Genomic DNA, 24311 nt, shown 5'->3' on the forward strand with positions numbered 1-24311 from the left:
ACTCTTCACCGCAAGAAATTCTTCACCAACTTTGCAAAATTTCTACAGTATGGGTGACAGTCTCGCTTAATAAATGGGTTGTATAAGCAATTTGAATCCCTGTTTTTAACCCCATAAAAACAGCTAAATTTTTATAGCACCAAGTTTGTTTTCCATGTACTCTGATATGCTAATTACCCTCAGATTTTTCTGTTAGACATTTTTGTAATAGTTGTATAAGACTGTTCACTGTGTCAAGAAATGGCTCATCTATAGGAGCCTTCTCATCGTACAGTTCTAACTAGAGAAAAAGTAGTAACATGACATCACTGCTTTCATTTGTTAAGGTGATATGTGTAGGTCACAGCTCTTTCCAATTTCATTTCTCAGTAGATTCTCCTATCATCCCATTGACAACCCCCTCTATTTCACAAGACTGAAAATAAAGCTATGAAAGTAAAATTGCCTGGCAAAGTTTAAGTAGTAATTGGTGGCACAGACTGACATAAAACCAGATCTTGTCAACCTTGAAGCCACTGTTTACAAACACATTTCCTCAAAACTTCAACATGAAAACAAAACAAAACAATAAAGGCCCTTTTGAGAGAACATGTTCATGGTCCCTTTCCTCCAAAAAAAGTTGGAAGTCAGGTGGCACCTGCTGAGTAAGGAGACACCACAGGATAGCAAATAGCACATAGGAAAGACACTCAAAAATGGCTCCCGCCCAGGAGCACTTGGAAAGTGGCCCACAACAGCAGTGGGACAAGTCCATTTCCTGCCTCCAGAGCAAACGCTCTGTTTTGTTTTGGCACATTCTGTCCATCTGTCTCATCTATGGTCTTGGTTTTGTTTGCTTTTGAGTAATTTCTAAAACAACCTTAAATTTTACAGTCAAATCCTGTCCCTTGAAATAGCACAGGATTTTGGTGCGTGACACATTCACCTATTGGGACATATGGAAGGTATTCTGCATTCAATCATTTTTATGTAAGTCCATACTGGGACCGGCATTCCTGTTAGAACTGTCAAGCCCAGTGAGAACTCCTCCTTTTGTCCTTAGAATATAGCATGTTTGACAATCTCATCTACTTCCACAAAGCAGATAACTCTTAAAGCAGGGGCTTTCCAACTTTTTACGATGGTAACAAAGAATATGTATTGTATATATCCAGCAAGTACACATGCTACACACATGTGTAACTGCAGCAAGTTTCATTAGTTCTTACTTTTTGATGTTACTGATATTTCCCACACTAAACTTTCTAAGCGTTGGTTATGACACACTACTAAATTAATGATACAATCTGCTAATCAGTTTGAAAAACAACCTACCATTATATATGGTTGGCCAATATCATCTAAGTAGTAGGGATTATAAGTGAAGAAAGAAGTATATGTAATAAGTTAATAGAACTTACACCATTCTTGTGGAGGTATGAGAAACAGCCTAGCTTGGGAAGCAAAGGTTATACAGGCAAAAAGTAGAGGAAATAGAATTATGTAGATTTAATAATTGCTAAGAAAGAAGTCAAAACATAATTTTAAAACGAATCAATTCATAAAAGAAAAAACAATTCATGCTGATGTAAAAGTATAAACTGATCTATGGACCCGATCCTAACTGAACGACTCGCACTAATGTTGCTTATATGACTGAGAATCCAATCAAGGATCCCAAGCTAAGTTTTGTTATCCTGGACTCCTTAGTTTTCTCTAACCATTATTCTGGATTTAAAACAATCTTGACACTTTTGAGGAGCACCAAACAATTATTTTGCAGAATGTCTCTTCAGTTAGCTTTACCATCATTGAAATAAGGGAGTGCATCTTGGGCAAAAATGCCACAAAAGTTCCATGAGTCTCAGCGCATGCTGCAGCGCACCACTTGAGTTACAACTTGGTGCATCACAGGCACTGCTACCAAGTACACGGCTGGTGCCAAGGTCATACTATTGGTCTGAGCTTCAACCACTTGATTTGTTGGTGTCTGCCAAGTATTTCCCCTGTAAAGTGAGAATGTTTTTTGCAGTTAGCAAATTTGCAGGAGATAATTTGAGACTATGCAAATATCCTGTTTCTCAACATATTTTCACACATTAACTCAGCATTCTTACTTGCAACCATCATTTCTAATGTTTGCCAAATGGTGGTTCTTATATTTCCGTAACTCTTTCCTTCCATGCACAGTTTATTAATTGGAATTACACCGGAAAGACATTCTCTATTTAGTTATTCAATTATTCATCTTTATCAGTAAAAGACTCACAGATATTTTTGCTCAGTTTACTGGATACAATCCATGATTACTGTGTTCCTTCCTCAGATCATTCTAGATGTGGCCAGTGAAAGCTTCAAGAGCTGCTGCATTCCTTGATATATTTCAAGTGTTTTCTGGTCTCCCATCCAAGTACTAACCAGGCCCTACTGTGCTTAGCTTCCGAGATCAGACGAGACCGGGCGCGTTCAGGGTGGTATGGCCGTAGACTATTTCAAATGTTTTCTGAAGAGTTCACCTTTGGACTCATCCTGTACTTACACTGTTCTAGCCACAGAGCCAAGCTCATTTCCATGGCTTCTGGTTCCTTTCCTGGAGAATGGTAGTCACAAACAAAAGGCTGGGTGTTAGGGATTCCCCATGGTCCTGGAGTTCCTGCTTCCAGGGTTAGGCCTCATTGCCTTCCAAGTAGCACCAAGGCAGATCCTGGGCATGGCTCTGTGCATGTGCAAGGTCTATGCTCTTTGCAGTATTTCGAACCCTACTGCCTGTGGAACTCAACACATTAAAAAACAGAGGTGACCTCACTTAAACGTGAGAACTACACTTAAGAAAAAAAAATCCAAAAACAAAAAGAAATGTATGTATCAGTACTGCTGCAAACATATTTCTGTCAGTCTTGGTTCTACACTTTTGCCAAACCAAAAGTTAAGAATGTTGTACCACTATATTTAATATATAGATCTGTGATTACTTTAAAATTTACTAAATATGGGTAAAATGGTCATGTTTCCTTTTGTTGTTTACAGTCCTTGCCTATATTCCTCCTAAACTAAGTGTTTTTGATTTTTTGCTTGCCAAATTTCTTACATGTTGAAGCATTAAGCTTTCGACTGAAAATTTAAAATGTTGTCTCAAAAAAGAAAGGAAGGAAGGAAGGAAGGAGGAGGGAGGAAAGGAAGAAGAGTATTATATTCTTAGAACTGCATCTATAAACTGTACTGAATTTGCTAAAAAAAAAAAAATGATTTAAAAAAAATGAAAAAGAAGGCCTGGTGCAATAGCCTAGTGGCTAATGTCCTCGCCTCGAACGCGCTGGGATCCCATATGGGCGCCGGTTCTAATCCTGGTAGCCTCGCTTCCTATCCAGCTCCTTGCTTGTGGCCTGGGAAAGTAGTCAAAGATGACCCAAAGCCTTGGGACCCTGCACACGCGTGGGAAACCCGGAAGAAGCTCCTGGTTCCTGGCTTTGGGTTGGCTCAGCTCCAGCCACCGCGGCCACTTGGGAAGTGAACCAGAGGATGGAAGATCTTCCTCTTTGTCTCTCCTCCTCTCTGTATATCTGCCTTTCCAATAAAAATAAATAAATCTTAAAAAGAGAGAGAGAATGAAACAGAAAAGAGATGTTTGTGCCATTCACTTTTCACATGAAAACTCTTCTTCTATCGAGCCTGTCTGAGCAGCAGCACCGAGCCCACCTTCAGTCTTCAGTGGGTGGGGTAACCCCGTCTCAGCATCACAGTGGGGGTGGGGCACGAGCCCCATCAGATTCGCAGATCTCCAGGCTGCCTGTCCAACGTGTAGGTGTGTAGAACTGAGGTAAGGGCCAAGAATCTACATGTCTGCAGAAATAATCAGATTCTATGACACTCTGGACACACACTGAAACACTGTTTTTCAATCAACCCTGGGTCTCTCAATAGCACAACTTCACAAAAATGGTTCTCTTCACTAAAGACATACTGGTAGGCAACTTTTCTCTTTAAAATGCATCTGTCTTTGCCAAAATGAACAAGTTGTCATGGTCAACCAACCACGATCTTCTAAATTTTCTCTTCTCCTTTAGCCTCCTTGATATTTATACATATTCTGTCTGAGTCACTAAAACTTATGGTGTGTAATGTGACTGATACTCTGGGCATAGTTAATACAAACGGATAATTACCATCAACTCCTGCCTCGGAAAATACCTTGCACTGCTGCACACAGGGAGAGAAAGAGACCTCAACGCCCATCCCCAACAGGAGTCTCCAACTCTCCTTTCAAGTGCCCATTCTGGCTCTGTTAATTAAGACGACTCCATCAGGAGAAGTCACCCGACTGTCAAAGGCACCTGCAGATGCTGGCTGGGCAGGGAGCCGCTGCTGCCAAGATTTCAGGAAGGCAGAAGGATGGCGGTTCTTCTGGCACTACTTCATCCCACTGCTGACCCAAAGGGAAGATCAACCCACCCCCTGCCCATCTGGTGATGACAACTAATTATCTCTGGAGATTTCCATAAAAAAAAATCAATTCCCCAAACCCATAAAATGTAAAATTCAGGCCAGTAAGATCCAGATTAGGATGTTTCCTAGTTTACAAGACAAACTGAATTCTGTCCTGTCAACCTGTTGGCAATGCATGTTCCACCATACATCACATCTCTGTGTAGTTTTGAGCAGCCAAGGAAAAGAAAATCAAAATAAACTCAAAGAGAAACATGAAAACTCATGTATCAAACTTTCTGATTCAAGTCCTAAGAATTTTTAATGAAACTGGGTTCAAGTTTTCAAAGGAAGATAAAAGTCTTGTTTCAAAGTAGATGTCTCCCTTATTTGTTTACCAAATAACACTCCTGTGAAAATGTAGGGCAACTTCATATGACTCTAAAGATGCAATTTTAACAATTTTTATTTAAGCAATCAGCCAGCCAGCAAGTGAGCCAGTCCTGTCCCCTGCATTCCCAGGAACTCCTCCAAGGCCTGGAAAGGCTGGGGGTGGGCCAGGCCAAGCGGAACCTGGGAACACAAAGCTGGCCTCGTGCAGGAGCACCAGGGGCCCGATCGGCTGCGCCACCAGCGCTGCATCCTGCAGTCTGTACTAACAGGAGTGCAGTCAGGAAGGGGGAGAGCAGGCACTCTGCCACACTAAACGCCCACGTGTGACGGTGTTCCATGTGACTGAGACCATGAGACTGCTCTCAGCAGGCCAGATGCACGCCAAAGGAGAGCTAGCGAGCAGTCAACACTTACCCTTCTGTTTTTATACAAAACCGCTTTTTTCTTTCTGACAGTTTGATTCTTCTAAGTTCTACTTAGTATAGAAACTAAACCATCTCACTAAACTCTAGTGCAAAAGAGACTAACGGGTACGGATCCTTTAAGAATCTACTATGACATGCTTTGCTTTTCTTCCCTTATAGCAAGAAAAAGTACAAAAATGTGGCTTAAAAAGAGTTCAGCAACAATACTACCCTTTTCGCAATGCTACCTGCCCGAGATATCCAGTTCTCTTAACTTATTCTGACTCAGTCATGACTAAGAGATCAACCGCTGGACTATGCTGGAGACTGAGCTATGCTACTGGTTGGAACTCAAAGGCACTAGATTCTGTCATCTAGACAAAGCTCCTTACTTCAGCCTTTTTGGTCATGGGCTTTTATTTTGTAAAATAAAACCAGGACACCCCCTCCATCTTGTCCACCTAGAGTTCACCTTACTCTGGAGATTCACGGGCCTGGCCTCCCTGCAGGTCTCCCCACTGGCCAACTGCTCCCTAACAGCCTCTGTTTTCCATGTAAGACCAGTCTAGTAGTTGGACTTTGGGGATTGCTGCCTAAAAGCCTTTAGCAAACACTGCTAGCTTAGCTTGCAGCATTTATGACAGTAGTGTTCTCTCAGGGACTCAGTTCCTGGCCTCATCTGTCCATGCTGCATCACTAGAAATATTAAAGTTCCCACATTCCTTCCTGCCTCAACTCACAGGCTCCACTTGGAAACCGTACAAAACAAGCAACATGAGAAAGCCTGAGGTTTAGTTTGACCTGCAAGGGGTCACAGAGCCAACTGGGCAGGCAGTGGTTGTCAACTGGGAGGCACAGGAATCCCTGTGGCGCAATTTAAACTTACAGTTGCCCTTGCTCAAATCCTTGTCCAAACACATGGCAACTTGAAAGCAAGAATTGACTTGGGAAGTGGTGAGCTCCTCCAGGGATGTTTCCATGTCTACCCTGGTGTCAAGTACACACAATGACTACCATCTGACTCGTTTAGGGAATGAAACGCAGAATCAATTAAGAAAAAAATTTTTTAAAAAATTTTTATTGGAAAAGCAGATTTACAGAGAGAAGCAGAGGCAGAAAGATCTTCCATCTGCTGGTTCGCTCCCTAAGTGACCACAATGGTTGGTGCTGAGCTGATCCAAGGCCAGGAGCTTCTTCTGGGTCTCCCACGTGAGTGCAGGGTCCCAAGGCTCAGCCGTCTTTCCCAGGCTGTGAGCAGGAAGCTGGATGGGAAGTGGAGCAGTCTGGATACAAACCAACACCCATATGGGATCCTGGCATAAGCAAGGCGTGGCCTTAGCCACTGAGCTATCACACCAAGCCCTAGAACTGACCTTTAAAACCTAAACCCTTGGGGCTCAGTGTTGTGATGCTGTGGCAGGCTAAGCCACCACTTGTGCTGGCATCTCTTGAGTGCTGGCTCTAGTCCTGGCTGCTCCACTTCCCATCCAGTTCCCTGCTAATCTGCCTGGGAAAGCAATAAAAGACAACCTGTTCGTGTGGGTCCTCGCCACCTACATCAGACCCCCACGTGGAGTTCCATGCTTCTGACTCTGGCCTAGCCCAGACCCGATTTAACAACTACTTGGGGGTGAGCCAGCAGATGGGAGATGGTTGTTTCTCCCTCTCTTGGTGTATAATTCTGGCTTTCAAATAAATGAACAGATTTTGAAATACAAAACAAAAAAACCCAAACTCTCAGAAATGGGTAACAATTATTCTCAATCGGAGATTCCTATACTATCCACCTGTCAGTCATGAATTTATCAGACTTGCTGGATTAAGGACTGTTTTATGTCACTCAAAGACTTGTGCAATCTGAATCCATCTATGGTAACTGATTATGTAGTCTGAGTGTAAAATTCTAGAGGAACAAGAGGATTCTTCAAAAGCACATGCGAATTTTGACAAAAGGAAATACCAGGTTACAATACAAGTTCTCATTCTTCACAGGGAAGAAAGCAAACGCTATTATATTCACAACAACGACAAAGGACATTTAGAATCCCTCACCTTATGTGAGTGTAAAAGCAACAAGAATTTTTAAAATGACTTTGAAACACTGCACAATGGATCAGGAGAATGATACAGCACTGGTCAACCACAACATGACAATTTCATGACTTCTCTATAATCCTTCAAATAGAAATTCACTGTAACTTTATTAAGTACATTGAAGACAGCTGTCTTCATTTGAAATGAAAACAGACCAAAAGGAGGGGAAGGAGGCAGGGCTGGAAATGGTCTGTCTGTACCCTCATCTGGATCATGGGTTTCAGGGCAAGAATCCATACACATTTTACGTTGTAACTTGATTAAATCTTAAAAAAAAAAAAAAAAAAACACAGAAAAAGAAGAGCAAAAATTCCTTGTATTTTCTATCATTCATTAATCAAATATTTATTGAGTATCTTCATTTCAGGTACAGAATAAGCTATTCATAATAAGACCTGTGATAAAGACACACTCTTCGGTGTCAGAGTAAACAACCTAACAGGGCCAAGGCACGGGGAAAGCAGACATTAGCGCACACTGTGCTGACGGGTACTGTGACAGCAGCACGGCACCTGGGAGCGCGACGTGGATGAACTTACTAAGCTCAGGAGAGAGACTGCAGTTCCTGCACTGCTTGCTACTGTACTCACAAAATACCCTGCAAGCTAGAATATACCTACATTCTATTAATTTTTTTCATGTAAAAAGATCAATCATTTCCTTTATCTTTGTACAAAATTCAGTTTAACTTTTTTGTCTTATATGAAATACATAAATGAATAGCCACTCTTAACTATGGCTTTTTTTTTAAGATTTACTTTTATTGGGAAGGCAGATTTATAGATACAGGGAGAGAAAGAAAGATCTTCTGTCCACTGGTTCACTCCCCAAGTGGCTACAACAGCGGAAGCTAAGCCAACCTGGAGCCAGGAGCCAGGAGCTTCTCCGGGTCTCCCACAGGTTACAGAGTCCCAAGACTCTGGGCCATCTTCCACTTCAGGAAGTTGGATGGGAAATGGAGCAGCCAGGATATGAACTGGCACCCCTATGGGATCCCAGCACATGCAATGCATGGATTCAGCCACTAGGCTACCGCACTGGGCTCAGCTAAGGCTTTCTTGAAAGAAAGTTCTGCATGTGGCAGCACTTTAGAGCAGAGAATTTCACCTAATACTTCAACTAACCTCCGCCACAATCACAACTTCTTTAAATATGTACTAGTTAGTAAAAAATGTTCTTTTCTTGTTTGAAAGAATTTACTTAAATATGAGGGTAGAGGATTGATTTTTTAAAAAAGAAACGAAGCAAACTCTAGGAAAAGTTCATCTCTGTCACAACTTAGATTTGTAGCAGCAGAGACAGAATTCGAGATGATCAAGCTAAGCCTGGAGAGGCCTGCATGGGTTTTGATCAGATAGCAAAACAGGAGTACATTTCTAACTCCTGTTTCATACCTACACACTCTGGTTTATCTACAACTTCACAACTTTTTTTCAGATAGCAGCAACAAATAACTCAAAGGATGAGCATGGCTCTATCTCCCACAACATCGCAAGAAAAGCAGCTGGGAAAACCATTTTCATCATGCATGTAGGACAGCCAGATATGGACTCCCATCATTTCCCATTCCCAGTCAAAGAAGGAATGTCCTAGAATTCCCAGTGGATGCCCAAAGCAACAGAAAGAACCGAAATCTCTATAAAGAGGCATCCTTCGGCATCCGCAGGGGAGTCGCTTCTGGGCTCCCTTCCCACCGGATATCAAAATCTGTGGATGCCCAAATGCCTTATATACAACAGTGTAACAGCTGCTATCTTCCTACACATCTTAAACAACCTCTATGCCACTTATAATATCTGATACATTGTGAATGCTATGTAAATAGTTGTTACACTGTATTATGTTGGGAATAATGACAAAAAGTCTGCACTTGGCTATTAAGATGTGATTTCCCCCAAATATTTTGTAGCCAGAATTGGCTGATGGACATTAGTTTAAAACTTAGGCACAAGGGACCAACACAGTAGACTAGTGGTGAAAGTTTGCCTTGTATGTGCCAGGATCCCATACGGGCACCAGTTTGTGTCCCAGCTGTTCCACTTCCCATCCAGCTCCCGGCTTGTGCCCTTTGAAAGCAGCAGAGGATGGCCCAAAGCCTTGGGACCCTGCATCTATGTGGGAGACCCAGAAGACACTGGTTCCCAGCTCCTGGTTCGGGATGGGCTCAGCTCTGGCTGTTGCAGACACTTGGGGAGTGAACCAATGGATGAAAGATCTTTCTGTCTTTCCTCCTCTCTGTAATTCTAACTTTCCAATAAAAACATAAATAAAATCTTAAAAAAACAAAAACAAAAACAACATAGGAACAGTAGATTAACAGCAGTAACAATGAACAAAATAGCACAATTAAGGCAATATTCTAAACTGTGTGACTATGGTTGATCTCGAGAGTCAAGACAGGTATCAGTAGCTTCAGCTCATGGTTGACTATGGGGATCTGCAACCACAGAAAGTGAAATCCCAAGTGAGACAGGACTAGTGCAAGCACAAAACTTATGCCAATGTTCTAAGACTGTGAAAGAAAAACTGTGAATGAGGGTGCATTTTGCTGACTAAGCTGAATGTGTGAGAGCACCTGCTTACCTGTCGGCCTTCATGAGAAGGTTCGGCGGCAACTCCAGGAGCTGGTTATGCTGCACATCCAAGACCTCCACTGAGGTTCTCTCAAGTCTTTCAGGCAGCCTTGCCAATTGGTTGTGTCCTGCCAGTAGTTTCCGGAGACTGCTGTTACAAAATAAACTGTACCGGAAGGAACAAAAGGCAGAAAGCAACTTAATTAGAGCCAATTTAGGATCAGGAATTAAAAATGAGTAATGAACAAAATACTTGAAATTATCAGCCCAAAAATTGTAAATCCATTCAAAACCATTCCAAGGCCATTTTACTATAAGTTCAAACTTGGCGCTGCTTATCCTACAATACACCTCCTATATGCTGAAAGAAAAGGAGGGTGGGGAAAAAACGAAAAGGAGTATTGCACAAAGAAGCTCTTCCTATTGAAAAGTCACGTTTCACAGAAGCAGACACTGGGGTGATGAGGCTCATGCTTCTCTACAGTAAAACTCTGCCTTGGAATATTCTAGAACTCTGGTGCTCTAACCACATCTGACTGAGGAAACTGGGCTGAAGAATATTCACCTATAGAAACACCTCTATTCAATTAAACTTTTACAGAAGTCAAGGGAGAAAACATTCCGTGTTTCTTCAGTGGTTTCACAATCATACTTGTTTCTCCCTTTCCTGTACATTTTTTGTGTTCTCCTTGGTTTAATTCTAGACCTTCCTCAAGAGAGCACAGTGTACTTGTTAATCCATTGTTTTCTTGTGAGCCTCAAAGAGCTGTTTGGAAACTTGGCTATGTTTCTTCTAAGGGTTATCAAAACTTTACAACAAAGCATTCTGATTAATCCAAAGTAAATGTGTCTTATGATCACTCCAGGCTCCTCCAAACGTTGTAGGGAACGAAACAGTCTGGGTTTCAACAGAGACAAACAGAAAATGCAGAAAAATAAGATTATAACTTAATCATGACCACATTGGAATTTATTTGCCCTGCAGGAGCAAAGACACTTCCTCATGCATCTCCTGCTTCCCACCACTTCATTTTGAACTCAACTGCAGATATCCATAATTTTAAAAATAAATTTCAATTGAAAAAATTGTGTACATATTTATGGTGCACAACACAATGTTCTAATGTATGCATATATTGTGGAATATTGTGGTGAAACCAAGCTAATTAATGTATATATTACCTATCTTTTTGCGGTGAATAATTTTCAAGATTAGTTTCCAATGTTGTAAAATAGATCTTAAATTTATTCCCCTTGTCGAATTAAAATTTTTGAATCTTATTCACAAGTATTAGTAATTTGGGAATAATTTTGCTTAATATTCTTTTTTTTTTAAGATTTACTAAGTTAAAAGATAAAAAAGTAAAAAAGAAAAAGAGATGAGAGAAAGGAAGAAACAACCTTTAATCTGTTGGTTCACTCCCAAACGACCCAGGCAGGGTTGGACCAGGCTGAAGCCAGAAGCCAGGAGCTCACCCTGGTCTCCAGCAAGGGAGACGGGAACTGAGCCACTTGGATCATTTATCTTTCAGTGCTCTCCCAGGCATATTAGCAGGGAGCTGGTTTACAAGCAGTGCAGACAAGACTTGAACCAACACTCTGGTATGGGATGTCAGCATCAATTCTTTCAGATACCAAGTTTTAAACAGCTTTCCCTTTTAAGATATTCCCACTTCTAAGTAATAACTTCTTTTGTTAATCCCATCATACAATTTACTCAAAGTCTTAATATTAAGTCAATTCTCAAGAATCACTGTTTTACCAGAATATCACATCAACAGCAGGGGCTTACATAAAATACGCAACTAAACCATACAAATAAGAAAGTAATTATTTCTGCTTCATTTTAAAAACACACACAGAAACACAGATACACAAACACACCATTGTTTAAATTCTTTAACAACAGAGCACTTGGAACTTGGCTTTGAATAAGCATTTCCTGAGACCCTCAAAAAGCCTCTATTACTCTAAATCAAATCTAAGATTAATGAACTTTGAAGAAAACTGGATAAAACATCAGTTATCTTGTATTTATTTGCTGTGTGTTTATATTTACAATACCTTTGCTGTAGGCTACAGGAAAGCAGATGCCTGAGATACCAGGGGCGTGGGGAAGAGAAGATGGCAGGCAGAAGGAAATACGTTCAATTTTTTATTTTCCAGGGGCTAGTATTGTAGCAGAGCAAGCAAAGCTGGCACTGTGATGCCAGCATCCACTACTGGACAGCTGGTTCATGCCCAGCTGCACCACTTTCTATCCAGCTCCCACTAGTGGCTGGGAAAGCAGCAGAAGATGGCCCAAGTACTATAACCCATCTGCCACGCGGGCGGGAGATCAGGATGGAATTCCTGGCTCCTGGCTGCTCTGGACTTGGCTGTTGCGGCCATTTGCAAAGTGGGAGAACAGAGAGAAGATCTTTGTTTCTCCTTTTGTCCCTCCCCATCTTTCTGATGCTCTGCCTTTAAAGGAAATAAGTCATTTGAAAAAATTGTTTTCAACAAATTATTTCCAGCTCCTGTCCCTGTTCTAAAATGGTCAGGTGTAAGCACACCCCGTGCACAGCCTCTTGATAATGCTGATGGGCTACAGCATTTCCGAACGAATCAGGCTGCCAGGTATAACACATGGCTAAGTAATAGAGTGAAATGAACTGAGCCTTTTCAGGGACTGAAAAGGTCATTCATTTCTTTCATAAGAGCTAAACATAAGACAGTGTTATCTACCAGAAATATAATGTAAGACACATTTTAAATTATCTAATAGTCAAAGTAAACAGAAACAAATGTTTACTGTACATTTTACTTGAGTCAACACATCCAAAATCCTATTTTAAGATGCAATTACTGGGCTCGGCAGCGTGGCCTAGTGGCTAAGGTCCTCGCTTTGATCCCATATGGCTGCTGGTTCTAATCCCGGTGGCTCCACTTCCTCTCTGTCTCTCCTCCTCTCAGTATATCTGACTTTGTAATAAAAATAAAATAAATCTTAAAAAAAAAAAGATGCAATTACTGAACATTACAATTTGACATCCAATGAACGTTTGGCATTTTTCAATTAAGACTAAATTATACTTCATTTGCTTGACAGTCACCTCGCTATTAGATAGCTCAGTGCTAACACATTAATGATTCTTACCAAGAATATATTATTTCATAATTCCCATTCTTTCAAAGGAAACACAAATGTTGTGTACTTTTAAAAAAATTATGTAGCTAAGATAAAAGTTTGTTCCAATATAGTGATAGAATTCTACAATGTTGCAGCTGTTATTTTTGGCTATACACAGTACAAAAACAACTGACTACTGTTTAGTGACTGGCTGAGAATGGTTCAAATAAACAGGCCTGGCTGTGACAGCAAGCAGGGAGTGAAGCACCGGGTGGAAGGTCGGTCTCTGTAACTTAGCCTTTCAAATAAGTAAATAAATCTTAAACAAACAAACAAACAAGTAAAACAAAAACCAGGTGAAGGTTTTTGGCCCAGGGGTTAAGGCATCCCTTGGGATGCCTGCGTCCACTACAGAGCACCGGAGTTCCAGTTCTGGACCTATTCTCCATTCCAGCTTCCTGCTAATGTAGACCCTGGGCAGCACCTGGAGCTGGGTCTCTGCCATGACATGGGAGATTGGTATTGCATTCTTGTCTCTTGGCTTCAGCTTGGTCTAGCAATGCTATTGCAGGCATTTGGGCAGTGAACCAGTGAAAGGGTCGGGACCTGTGTATCCCTGTCTCCTGCCTTTCAAATAAATAAAATTTAAATAAATGTGTGTATATTGGTTAAAAATTAAGTAAATTGGGGCCAGTGATGTGGCACTGCAAGTGGACTTACTGCCTGGGATGCAGGCCTCCCTGTCCAGAATGCCAGTTCCATCCCAGCTGCTTTGCTGCTTCTCTAGCTCCTGGCTAAGGAGGCTGGAAAAGCAGTGGGAGACACCCCCAGTACCTGGGCCCCAGCCACCCACATGGGAGACCTGGATGAAGCTCCAGGCTCCTGGCTCCAGCCTGGCCTAGGCCCTGGTCACTGCATCTTCTATCTGGGGAGCAAATCGGCAGATGGAAGATTGTCTCCTTCTCTGTTCTGCCTTCTCCTCTTTCTGAAACCTCACCTTTCAAAAAAATAAACTCTTAAAAGTGTTTGAAAGCCACATTTCAATACAGAATTTCAATCATTACAGAAACTTGTAAAGGATAACAATGAGATGGGCTCCTTTTTTGTTACTAATTGTAGCTCATTTCATTAATGACATTTTATGTCATAATTGTCAATCTAAAACATCTGTCTCTATTTAGATACCTTCACATCTTTCCATTAAAATGAAAACATTGAAATTAAAAACAACACAAGTTAGGGACTGGGGGCTGCCACCTGCAAAACCTGCATCTTATATCCGAGTAACAGTTTGAGTAACAGCTGCTCTGCTTCTGATCTAGTTTCTTAATGATTACCCTGGGAAGACAGCGGAAGTTGGCCCAATGGAGTGGATCTCTGCCACAATGTGGAGACTTGGAAAGAGACCCCCGTCTGCTGGCTTCCATCAGGCCCAAGCCCAGCCCAGCCCAGCCCTTGCTTTGGGTCATTTGTGGAGTGAACCAGCAAATATATCTGACACTCAGTCTCTCAAATAAATCATTTCCCTTTTTAAAAAAAGATTTATTTATTTTGATTGTAAAGGCAGAAATGCAGAGAGAAGAGACTGAGAAAAAGATCTCCAAGTGGCCACAATGGTTGCAGCTGAGCCAATCCGAGGCCAGGAGCTAGCAGCTCTTCCAGGTTTTCCACACGAACTCAGGGTCCCAGGGCTTTGTACCGTCCTTGACTGCTTTCTCAGGCCACAAGCAAGGAGCTGGATAGGAAATGGAGCAGCTAGAACAGGAACTGGTGCCCACGTAGGATTCCGTAACATGCAGGCAAAGATTTTAGCCCCTGAGCCATTGTGGTGAACCCTCAAATAAATATTAAAAATAAGTAAATCATCAAAAATTCACATGACAAATTAAAAGGAGAAAAGAGAAGTTCTTGGACCTCGGACTCCAAATGTCACACCAAGAGAAAGAGAATTCTGTCTGTTCCTTCAGTGTTTAATAATCTAGCACTCTGCTCCCCGCCAATGTCATATCCTAGGAAAAAAGCATGGCTCATGCATTTTGAGAGTCTCTCACTTTCCCGTCATACTCACCGGGCAGGAAGCTCACAAATGTGATTATGGCCAATATCCAAAACTTCCAGCTTTCGGCTTTCACATACCCACTCAGGCACATTTTCTAAGTGGTTCCTAAATACAAGAACACAAAAATCATTAGAGTATTAACTGTGGTTTCAGTATGGTTTTAAATTCAAGATACTACAAAGAATAAACAAAACTTAAACATCAAAGAACAGTGAGCATACACATCTAAAGGCTATATACACTTTTACCACATTTCAGAAGCAAGATGAACTGTGATAAAAGATAGGAAAAGAACATAGCTCCATATCATTATTTACAAAGTCTTTTTTTTAAAAAAGATTTATTTATTTTTATTGGAAAGGCAGATATACAAGAGGAGGAGAGACAAAGAGGAAGATTTTCTGTCTGATGATTCACTCCCCAAGTGACTGCAATGGCTGGTGCGGTGCCGATCCGAAGCTAGGAGCCAGAAACTTCTCCAGGTCTCCCATGCACCGTCCTTGACTGCATTCCCAGGCCATGGGTAGGGAGGTGGATGGGAATGGGTCTGCTGGGATTAGAACTGGCACCCATATGGGATCCCAGCTTGCTCAAGGCAGGGACTTAAGCCTCTATGTTATCACGCCGGGACCTAAAGTCTTCTTAAGCCTAGTTTCTATAAGCACTTTTGCAAAAAGCCTACAGACCCATTCAAGTTTGAAGAGCTTTGTATTGCAAACCCAAGACATACATATTACTAGTTTAATCAAAGAATCAAATAGCACAATGTAGTTTTATGCTCGAATTTTCATTTTTATCCTTAACATTAAAATATTTCCTAACTCTACCAATAATTACCAAAACCTAATGTGGAAAAATGGAAAGATTAGCAGTTTTAAAATGTCACAAGGAAATATGTACAGATGGTTAATAAGATTCAGGATTAATTATTCAAAAACATTTACCTAGGCATTAGAAATTAGTTATTAAAAAACAGTTGAACTAAGCTCTCGGTGACTTTTACTGAATTGTCCATTACTTGAACAAATCCACATCTCAATGTCTGCCTAACCCTCCCTTTTATCTTCTCTTTTGATTTGTGAAGTGGCCAGGCACAAAGAATCACATTGCCATGTATTTTTTCACATATACATTAAAAACTCTGAAAATATATTGCTTAGAACAAATCCTGAATGATATTAGAGTAAAAGGGTAAAATAGTGGTGATCTTGCACATACTTTAAAAATCTTTTCTGGGGTCCAGTGCAGTAGCCTAGCAGCTTAAGTCCCCGCCTTGCACTTGCTGGGATCCCATATGGGTGCCAGTTTGTGTCCTCGTGGCCCTGCTTCCCATTCAGCTCCCTGCTTCCCATTCAGCTCCCTGCTTGTAGCCTGGGAAAGCAGCCCAGGATGGCTCTAAACCTTGGGACCCTGCATCTGGATGAGAGACCCAGAAGAAGCTCCTGGCTCCTGGCTCTGGATCGGCTCAATTCCAACCATTGTGGTCAGCTGGGGAGTGAATCATCGGACAGAACTTCCTCTCTGTCTTTCCTCCTCTCTGTATATCTGACTTTGCAATATAAACACATAAATCTTTTTTTAATAAAATCATTTTCTGGGTCAGGTGTTTGTCATAACAGAACATTTGGGAACCCAAATTCCACCCAAATTCCGAGTGCTTGAGGTCAAGTCCCAGTTCTGCTCCCCATTCCAGCGTCCTGCTAGTGTACAGCATGGAGGCTGCAGGTGATGGTTCAAGAGGCCTGGCTCCTCTCTCCAACACATAACACCTGGTTGGAGTTCCTGGCTCTGTCTTGACCCCAGTCCTGGCCATTGGCAGTTAGAGCGTTGAACCAGCACTTGGAAGATCTAACTCCAGCATGGTATCCTGCTTTCCCAACTGGTGCATTAGTCACCAGGTCACATTCTTGCTCTTGTTCTTATTTAGAAGGCAAAAATAACAATACATAACAACGGGGCCCCCCTGGCAGTGTGGCCCAGTGGCTAAAGTCCTTGCCTTGAATGCGCTGGGATCCTATATGGGCGCCGGTTCTAATCCCAGCAGCTCCACTTCCCATCCAGCTCCCTGCTGTGGCCTGGGAAAGCAGTCGAGGACGGCCCAATGCTTTGAGATCCTGCACCAGTATGGGAGACCCGGAAGAGGTTCCTGGTTCCCGGCATCGGATCGGCACAGCACCGGCCCGCTGCAGCTCACTTGGGGAATGAATCATTGGACGGAAGATCTTCCTCTCTGTCTCTCCTGCTCTCTGTATATCTGACTTTGTAATAAAAATAAATAAATCTATATAAAAAATACATAACAATGACAGAAAAGGAAATGGAAGGGACTTTAATCAGGTAATACCTGACTTCAAGTTCATTCAATTAAAGTCTGAAATGTATAAGGATATGTCAATAAGTTTATGGAAAGATACATTATCCTTTTTTTCCAATTATCTTTTAATTCCACATTTTCCACAAACCCTTTGATTACTCTCACCCTTAGTAGAAAATACACCAGCCAAAGAATTTTAAAATTATAAGCTTGTAATAATACAGCAACAGTTCTAATAACTGAATATTGACAAAATTTACATAATTATGACTGAGATTACTTAAATAGCTAAATCTCTGTACTTTCTCAATGAATGACAAAGTTCTATACATGATCCATCACACTACTTGTGATTACAAAGCCTGGTTACTGTTATCAAACATGAAAATCAGACTTAATACTTGTCACCTTGAGAGTCACAGATTCCCATGTATTTAGGAAATTTGGGGTACTTCCTTTGGAATTACCCGTGAAATGAATCTCAATTTTTGTACAAATACATTCTGTAGAAAGAGTCATGCATCTGTTACTTCAGGAAATACTCAGCTATAGCATCTGTGAGAAATGAAATAAGAATTGTATGCCATTGAAGCCAATTTGCATGAAGTATAAGATGATCAGCCTGTTTAAAAGTGAACTAAGAAAACCAAGCAGGGTTTACAGAATTCCTATTTTGGCAAGCCTAGTAGTTATTTTCTTCTTTTTAAAAAATTTTTATTTTAAATTTTGAATTTTATGATACAATTCTGTAGAATCGGAGATCCCCCCCAATTCCCACCCGACTGATTTTCCCCATGTTGTTCAATTGTACAGTCCTTCATAAGGAGTTATAATTCCATCATTCTGTTATTTAAGTGTGCCCCAACACTGCTGGTACAGACAGTCCACCATTCTATTCTAGATATGTCCAACAGTTTCATTCTTAGCAAGAGTTCTTATCAAAGAGATATATGCACGGTGAGAATTGAAACCAAGACACTCCGCTATGGGATGTGCACATCTCAACCAACACCATCCCACCCCCACACACAGTATTTTAATGGTTAGACAGTAAGTACATTTCAGATAGTATGTGAAAGCCATTACTTTTTAAAATTCAAAAAAGAAGTGTGCTTATGCATAAGTTCAGACAAAACGAAACAATTTTTAAGCAGATGCAACAGTGCTCTGAATCTTATTACCTTGAAACATCCATGTAGGAGAGATAATTTGGAACTGGGTAAACATCAAGCTGCACGAGTTCTAGAAGGAAAATAAAGACACAAAAACCTTACTATCCAAGTGACACAGAGACTCTTTGTATGTAGAATATGATTGTTGTGCTTTATTCCCCATTGTTTGTTTAGTTTAGGAAGTACAAAGCATTCATTCAGCTTTGGAATTATAGGAAAGCGAAGGTAACTTCTACTTTAATCACAAGATCTTATTCAGAGACAAGAATAAATCATTCATGCTACTTTCTTGCCTCTTCTCCAGCCATTCACTGGTCCTCCTCATGTCAGGCATGCTAACTGTACCCGGAAGATCAGCTCAACACCACCTTAGTAACACTCAGTGTTTCTGCTACAAAGCCAAACACATCTACCTTTTGCATTTAGCTCTGTACTGAACCAGTTCCCCAGAGGGTCACTATAGAATTGTGTTCAAATCTCAACACTTCTTCAAAATTTTACGACATGCGGCCTCACTGTCCACCCGGGCTTTGTTTCTCAGAAATAATGGCTTCTAAATGTCTTTCTGCTTTGCTTCTCTCATTCAGTCAAGGCTTACTTCCTCTGCTTGCCTGCCCTGGCCCCCGGTAGACCCTCTGTGAGGCTTCTAAGTCCAGTTTTGGTTACAGCTCTCTTCTAATTATCCTTCTCCTGCAGCATCAGGTATTTCCTGTGAGTAGCTGAGTTTCAGTCAAAACATGCAGTCTCAGGGCAAGTTTTGATTAGCTCACTTGATAAAGCCTATCACAATTCCCTGGATAAGCCGAGCACTGGATTCCCTCATTGTTGTCCCATAAATGCACCCAAACCATGCTCCTTTCCTGCTCACTATCCTACAGTACAACTTCCATCACACAGCTCTACTTCTTAATCTTTCCTGACCTCTGCTGCTTACTATGTACCAAGTTAAGTGCTTCAACAATTGACTCCAAGCAATGCACCCCATAATGACTTCTATGCGTTCAGGACTTCATATTTGCCTTCCAAATGCTGACGAAATCATACAGAGATTCTCTCCTCCCACTCCATTCCCCTGATGCCAAACCCTGCAATTCTTGTGCACTCAGCACTGGTCAGACCAGAAGCTATGCCACTTGGAGGCTGTCTCTGGCCTTCAGAGAGCAATGAAGGGACAACAGGCATACTAAAAACAACTGCAACCCCCCTTTCAGCACTTGTGGGCTACACTACGCATCAAACAAGTGCCTGGTAAACACAGCTTCAATGTGCAGCAGTGAATACTTGTTCTCATTTGTTTGCTGATTGAATGGGACATCTTCCCTAGTAAGCTTATGCCCACAGAAACCCTTCATTGTTGTACTTGTTATGATTTTTAGATTCTGAAGAAGAAATTTTATTAAATGATTAAGAAGTCTGCTTTATGTGTCTTTGTAGATACATAAGTCAGGCTATCTTAATGTGAATCCTTTGTTAGTAGAACATTGAACTGGAGTCCACAGTGAGACTATCTTTCACTCTCTAGTACTCAATCAAACTTACCAAATTTCCTGCCTTAACAATGCAGCCCAAGAAACAGTTCATTTCTCCTCCACCCTTCAATTAGCAGAGGAAAATCTAAGTTGGGAGTGACTTAAAGACAAAATCTAATTTTTTAAAAAAGGTAGGAACTGTAAAATTTTCCTTTTTGAATTCTTTAAATACCAAATCAGTATTTTTCGCATATGACTTCTAGCTTAGCAAAATTTAACACTAACTTTAGAGACAAAAGAAGAGAGAAAAGTCAAAGAGGCAGAGACCATGGTGCTGAGTAAGTTCTTGGGACCAAAAGACACTCTGATGTGGTCTCTTTACATACCATTAGAAGAGGCATACAGTGCTTTCAGGAAATAGCCACAAATGTTCAATGTCGCCAACTGATTCCTTTCACAGTGCAAAACTTCAATGTTGTTGAAAATCATGGCATCTAGCTCATGCAGCTTATTGTCTCGGAGGTCAAGCTGAGTAATATGCTGTAGAAAGTCCACTCCATCTGCTATTATCTTCTGAATTATGTTCAATCTTGAGAGTAAAGAAAACAAATAAAGACTGTAATTAACCGCAATGCTGTCAAAAAATATCCACATCCGACTATGTTGGGGCACCTAGTAAGGCCTCCCATCTCTGCTTAGTTCTCTAAGGTTAACCTCTAGCCTGGCCTCACTGGCCAGAGGGTGGCTACTGTCAGCTATAATTCCAAGGAATCTCCACCCTCATCATACATTCTAAAAAACAGTTTTAGACCACTAGGGGTAGGAAATGAATAAGCACTTTGATTTTACCTCAATTCATTTCAAAAGAGGGAAAAAAATCCACTAGGCATTCATTTCCAAAGAATTAGTCAAAGTACTGATAACATACTGAACAAAGAAAGCGAAATCCAGAACTACTAATTGCATTATAAATAACAAGACCGTTTAAGAAAGGCGAGAAGATGAGCGAGCAGGCAGATGAGCAATAATGGGAACAGGGAAGAAAAAACAAAATTGCATAACTAATGGGAGTGGCAGAGTGCAGGGATTCTCAACTACTATGGATCTGAATCAATTATCAAAGCTATCTCTACCTATTGGAAAGAGCAACGTGTAGCAAATATTGAAACTTGGTATCTTGGGTTCACGAGAAATGATAAAAAGGACAAGGATGGGGTCCACCCTTCTGCAGAAAGGCTGACCAAAACTCCTGCCAAGTTGCTGGGGAAGAGCTATCGGAACATAAGGAGGTAGTGATGGTGACTGGGAACCAATGTTGAGAAAAATACGTTTAGCATCAAAGAGGAGAAAATATATAAAAATCTCAGCTCCCAGTTAGGCTATGCCTAACCTCTCCAAAAACAAACAACAACAAATGTCTTCAAATACATCTCATAACAAAGTCAGTCAAGTGCCAAGATCAAGTTCCTGGTTGGAAAAACACTAATCTTAAGATTGGAGTTTAGAAAAAACCCAAAGATTCTCTACAGTGAGTTTATGCCCTTACAAAGAATTAAAATAAAACTATGGTAACTCAACTAATTAACAGCAGTATTATAAAGCTACTGCCAACACGAGGATGAGCGACAGCAAGGAGCTGGGATTTGTCAACTTGTGAACACAGCATATGGCCTATTCAAACGTCCCCAGGCGGTACTGCCAGCTCCTTCCCTTTTTTCTGTTACAGGTTGTAAGATTAGAAGCTGGCTTCAATCCAGCAACTTGCCAATTTCCAAATGCTCACTAGATTACTAAAGTCTGTATACAGAATAAAAAAAGACAAACTATCATGTTGGATACAACAGACTGTAGGAATTGAAAAAAATGTTCCATGTTGGGCCCCGCACAGTGTCCTAGCAGCTAAAAGTCCTCGCCTTGAACTTGCTAGGATCTTATATGGTCGCCAGTTCTAATTCCAGCAGCCCTGCTTCCCATCCAGCTCCCTGCCTATGGCTTGGGAAAGCAGTCAAAGATGGCCCAAAGCCTTGGGACCCTGCACCTGCGTGGGAGACCTGGAGGAAGTTTCTGGCTCCTAGCTTCGGATCGGTGCAGCACCAGCCATTGCAGTCACTTGGGGAGTGAATCATCAGACAGAAGATCTTCCTCTTTGTCTCTCCTCCTCTCTGTATATCTGATTTTGCAATAAAAATAAATCTTACAAAATAATGTTCCACGTTCTCTGAAAACTACCTTTTATACAACCTTCATAATGTCAGTACTGTCTTGATTTCAGACTAGCCACAAGAGTACAAATGTATTACCACCACGGTTAGTGCTGGTTTGACAAGACAAAAGAAAAATCTATGAAGAAAGGAAAGTTAGCATTCCCACTGTTTAGCTTAAATTGGCAATTCTTACTGTAATTCAACTACCAAAAGCTTTTAGTATCACATATTAATGCACTGATTTAGGATAAACTTTTAAGAGGTAAAATATAACTAAAATTTCCTTTCAGTAATTCCCTGGGATAATACTGCTATTTTGTTTATTCCATAAATACTTAATGGGCAATTCCCATGCACAGAAGGGCAGTATAAAGGAGCATGATATTCTAGCCTTACTTGGCTGCTGCATGCTCTGCATAGATGACCCTACGCAAGTTGCTAGTGAGTCTAATTCTAAGCTACAAAATGAGGCTAATGCCTCCCTTGACATACAGAGTAGTTGAGCGGATGACATGCATAATACATGTGCTGATACTTGGAAAAGTGTGAGTGGTTGTGGTAAGTGTGATGATCTGTAGCTTTGGTGGCAATGACAGAAATAAAACAATTTTGCTAACAAGTTTCAAAGATGAGTGAACAGCCTCAGATGCTTAAAATGTAAAATATAAGGGCTACAAGCAATAGGGCAAGAAATGATATTTATAATACAGAGAATAGTCAAAGGGCAGTAAGGAAAAGGAAGCATGCAGACAAATCTCAAGCGCAGGATGACCCTGAAGATGCTAATGGGAGAAGAAAAGCAGTTCCACAAAAGCAGCACAATGGGCTTGGACTGGAGGGAAGATCGCAGCTCGTGCCTGGGGGCACAGCTTTCTCAGGAGTCCAGTGTCTGTAACAATGGGATAACCTGGTTAGAAAGTAGGTTAGTAAATAAATTTTTATCAAACACTGTGCTTATTAACTTTTAGTGACAGCAGTAGGGATGTTGTGCAAGGAAAAATAAGAGCAATGTGCAAATTATCTCTGGTAGAAGGCCCTTTTCTTCTTTTTAAGAAAAGGATTCATTTATTTTGAAAGCCAAAGTTTTACAGAAAGGGAGAGAGGAAGGGATGGAGGAGGACACACACACACACACGGAGAGAGAGAGAGGCAGACAGACACCAACACATCTTTCACTTAAGCTGTTTCACTCCTCAGAAGGTGGCAATGGCCAGCCTTGGGTCAGGCCAAAATCAAAAGCTACATCAGCAATAGCCTGGACATGAACTGGTGTCCCTATGGGATGTTGGCATCACAGGCTGTGGGTTCACCTACTATGCCACCATACCAGCTCCTAATTCACTGCAGATTGCTGCGGAATCCTACTGCACCCAGTGAGATGTAGTGCTCCCTCGTTTGTCTTAGGCCTGAAAATTTCCCGTACGGGCCACGAGTTGCCACCAACCTTCAGCAACACTAAATACGAGGCACATTCTTGAGGGCCTGGAAAAATGGGAACTGCCACTGTAACCGGAACATAAATGAACGAACGAACACATAATGAACGAACCAACAACGAATGAACCAACCAACCTTTATTGCTGAAAGTGGGATGCTTATATACAGTTTTCCACCAATCACTTCTCCCTGTGGGTCCACTTGGCGCTACCTGATAGGCCAGTAGCAATGACGTAATCACAGCGAGGGCATCAGCCTATCTCCGTGACTTCCTATTTGCCTACTGGCGGGACCAACCCCGCCTCCTGGCCCTCGGCCAGCCACCATCTTGCGACTGCCTATCATATACGTGGGGTCAGCTCCAGTGCACCGCTCCCCACAGTGAGCACCCACAGATTCCCTGCATCTACTCATAACACACTTGGGTGTTGCAGCAACGTCAGGCCACTACACATTTCTAAACTGCTCGTCTCAAGGAGTTGCAACAATACCTGGCTTGGCAGCACAGGTTACACGACCACACTTGAACAGCTCTGAGGCACAGCCACATCCAGGAGGGACTTGCTGGCTACTGGCTGAAACTACCAACTAGAGACCTGAAGATGGAGGATGGTCCTTAAGAGGCTGCAGAAGAGCACATGGCCGAGCCAGCAGACAAAAGGGAAGAACTAGTATAAGA

General features: G+C 41.5%; 1 protein-coding gene across 1 annotated transcript in view; it reads right to left on the bottom strand.

The window, feature by feature from the left end:
* The window catches only part of PHLPP1 (PH domain and leucine rich repeat protein phosphatase 1), a 196696-nt gene that overhangs the window by 30179 nt on the left and 142206 nt on the right, over window positions 1-24311 (bottom strand). The window contains exons 7-10 of the mRNA XM_004579662.2: window positions 20378-20580; window positions 18532-18592; window positions 15046-15141; window positions 9876-10031 (exon numbers count right to left, since the gene is read on the bottom strand). Of these exons, the coding sequence (XP_004579719.2) occupies window positions 9876-10031; window positions 15046-15141; window positions 18532-18592; window positions 20378-20580 (516 nt within the window). The remainder of the gene's footprint in view (window positions 1-9875; window positions 10032-15045; window positions 15142-18531; window positions 18593-20377; window positions 20581-24311) is intronic.

The sequence above is a fragment of the Ochotona princeps genome, chromosome 18, assembly GCF_030435755.1.
Source record: "Ochotona princeps isolate mOchPri1 chromosome 18, mOchPri1.hap1, whole genome shotgun sequence".
NCBI classification, from domain to species: domain Eukaryota; kingdom Metazoa; phylum Chordata; class Mammalia; order Lagomorpha; family Ochotonidae; genus Ochotona; species Ochotona princeps.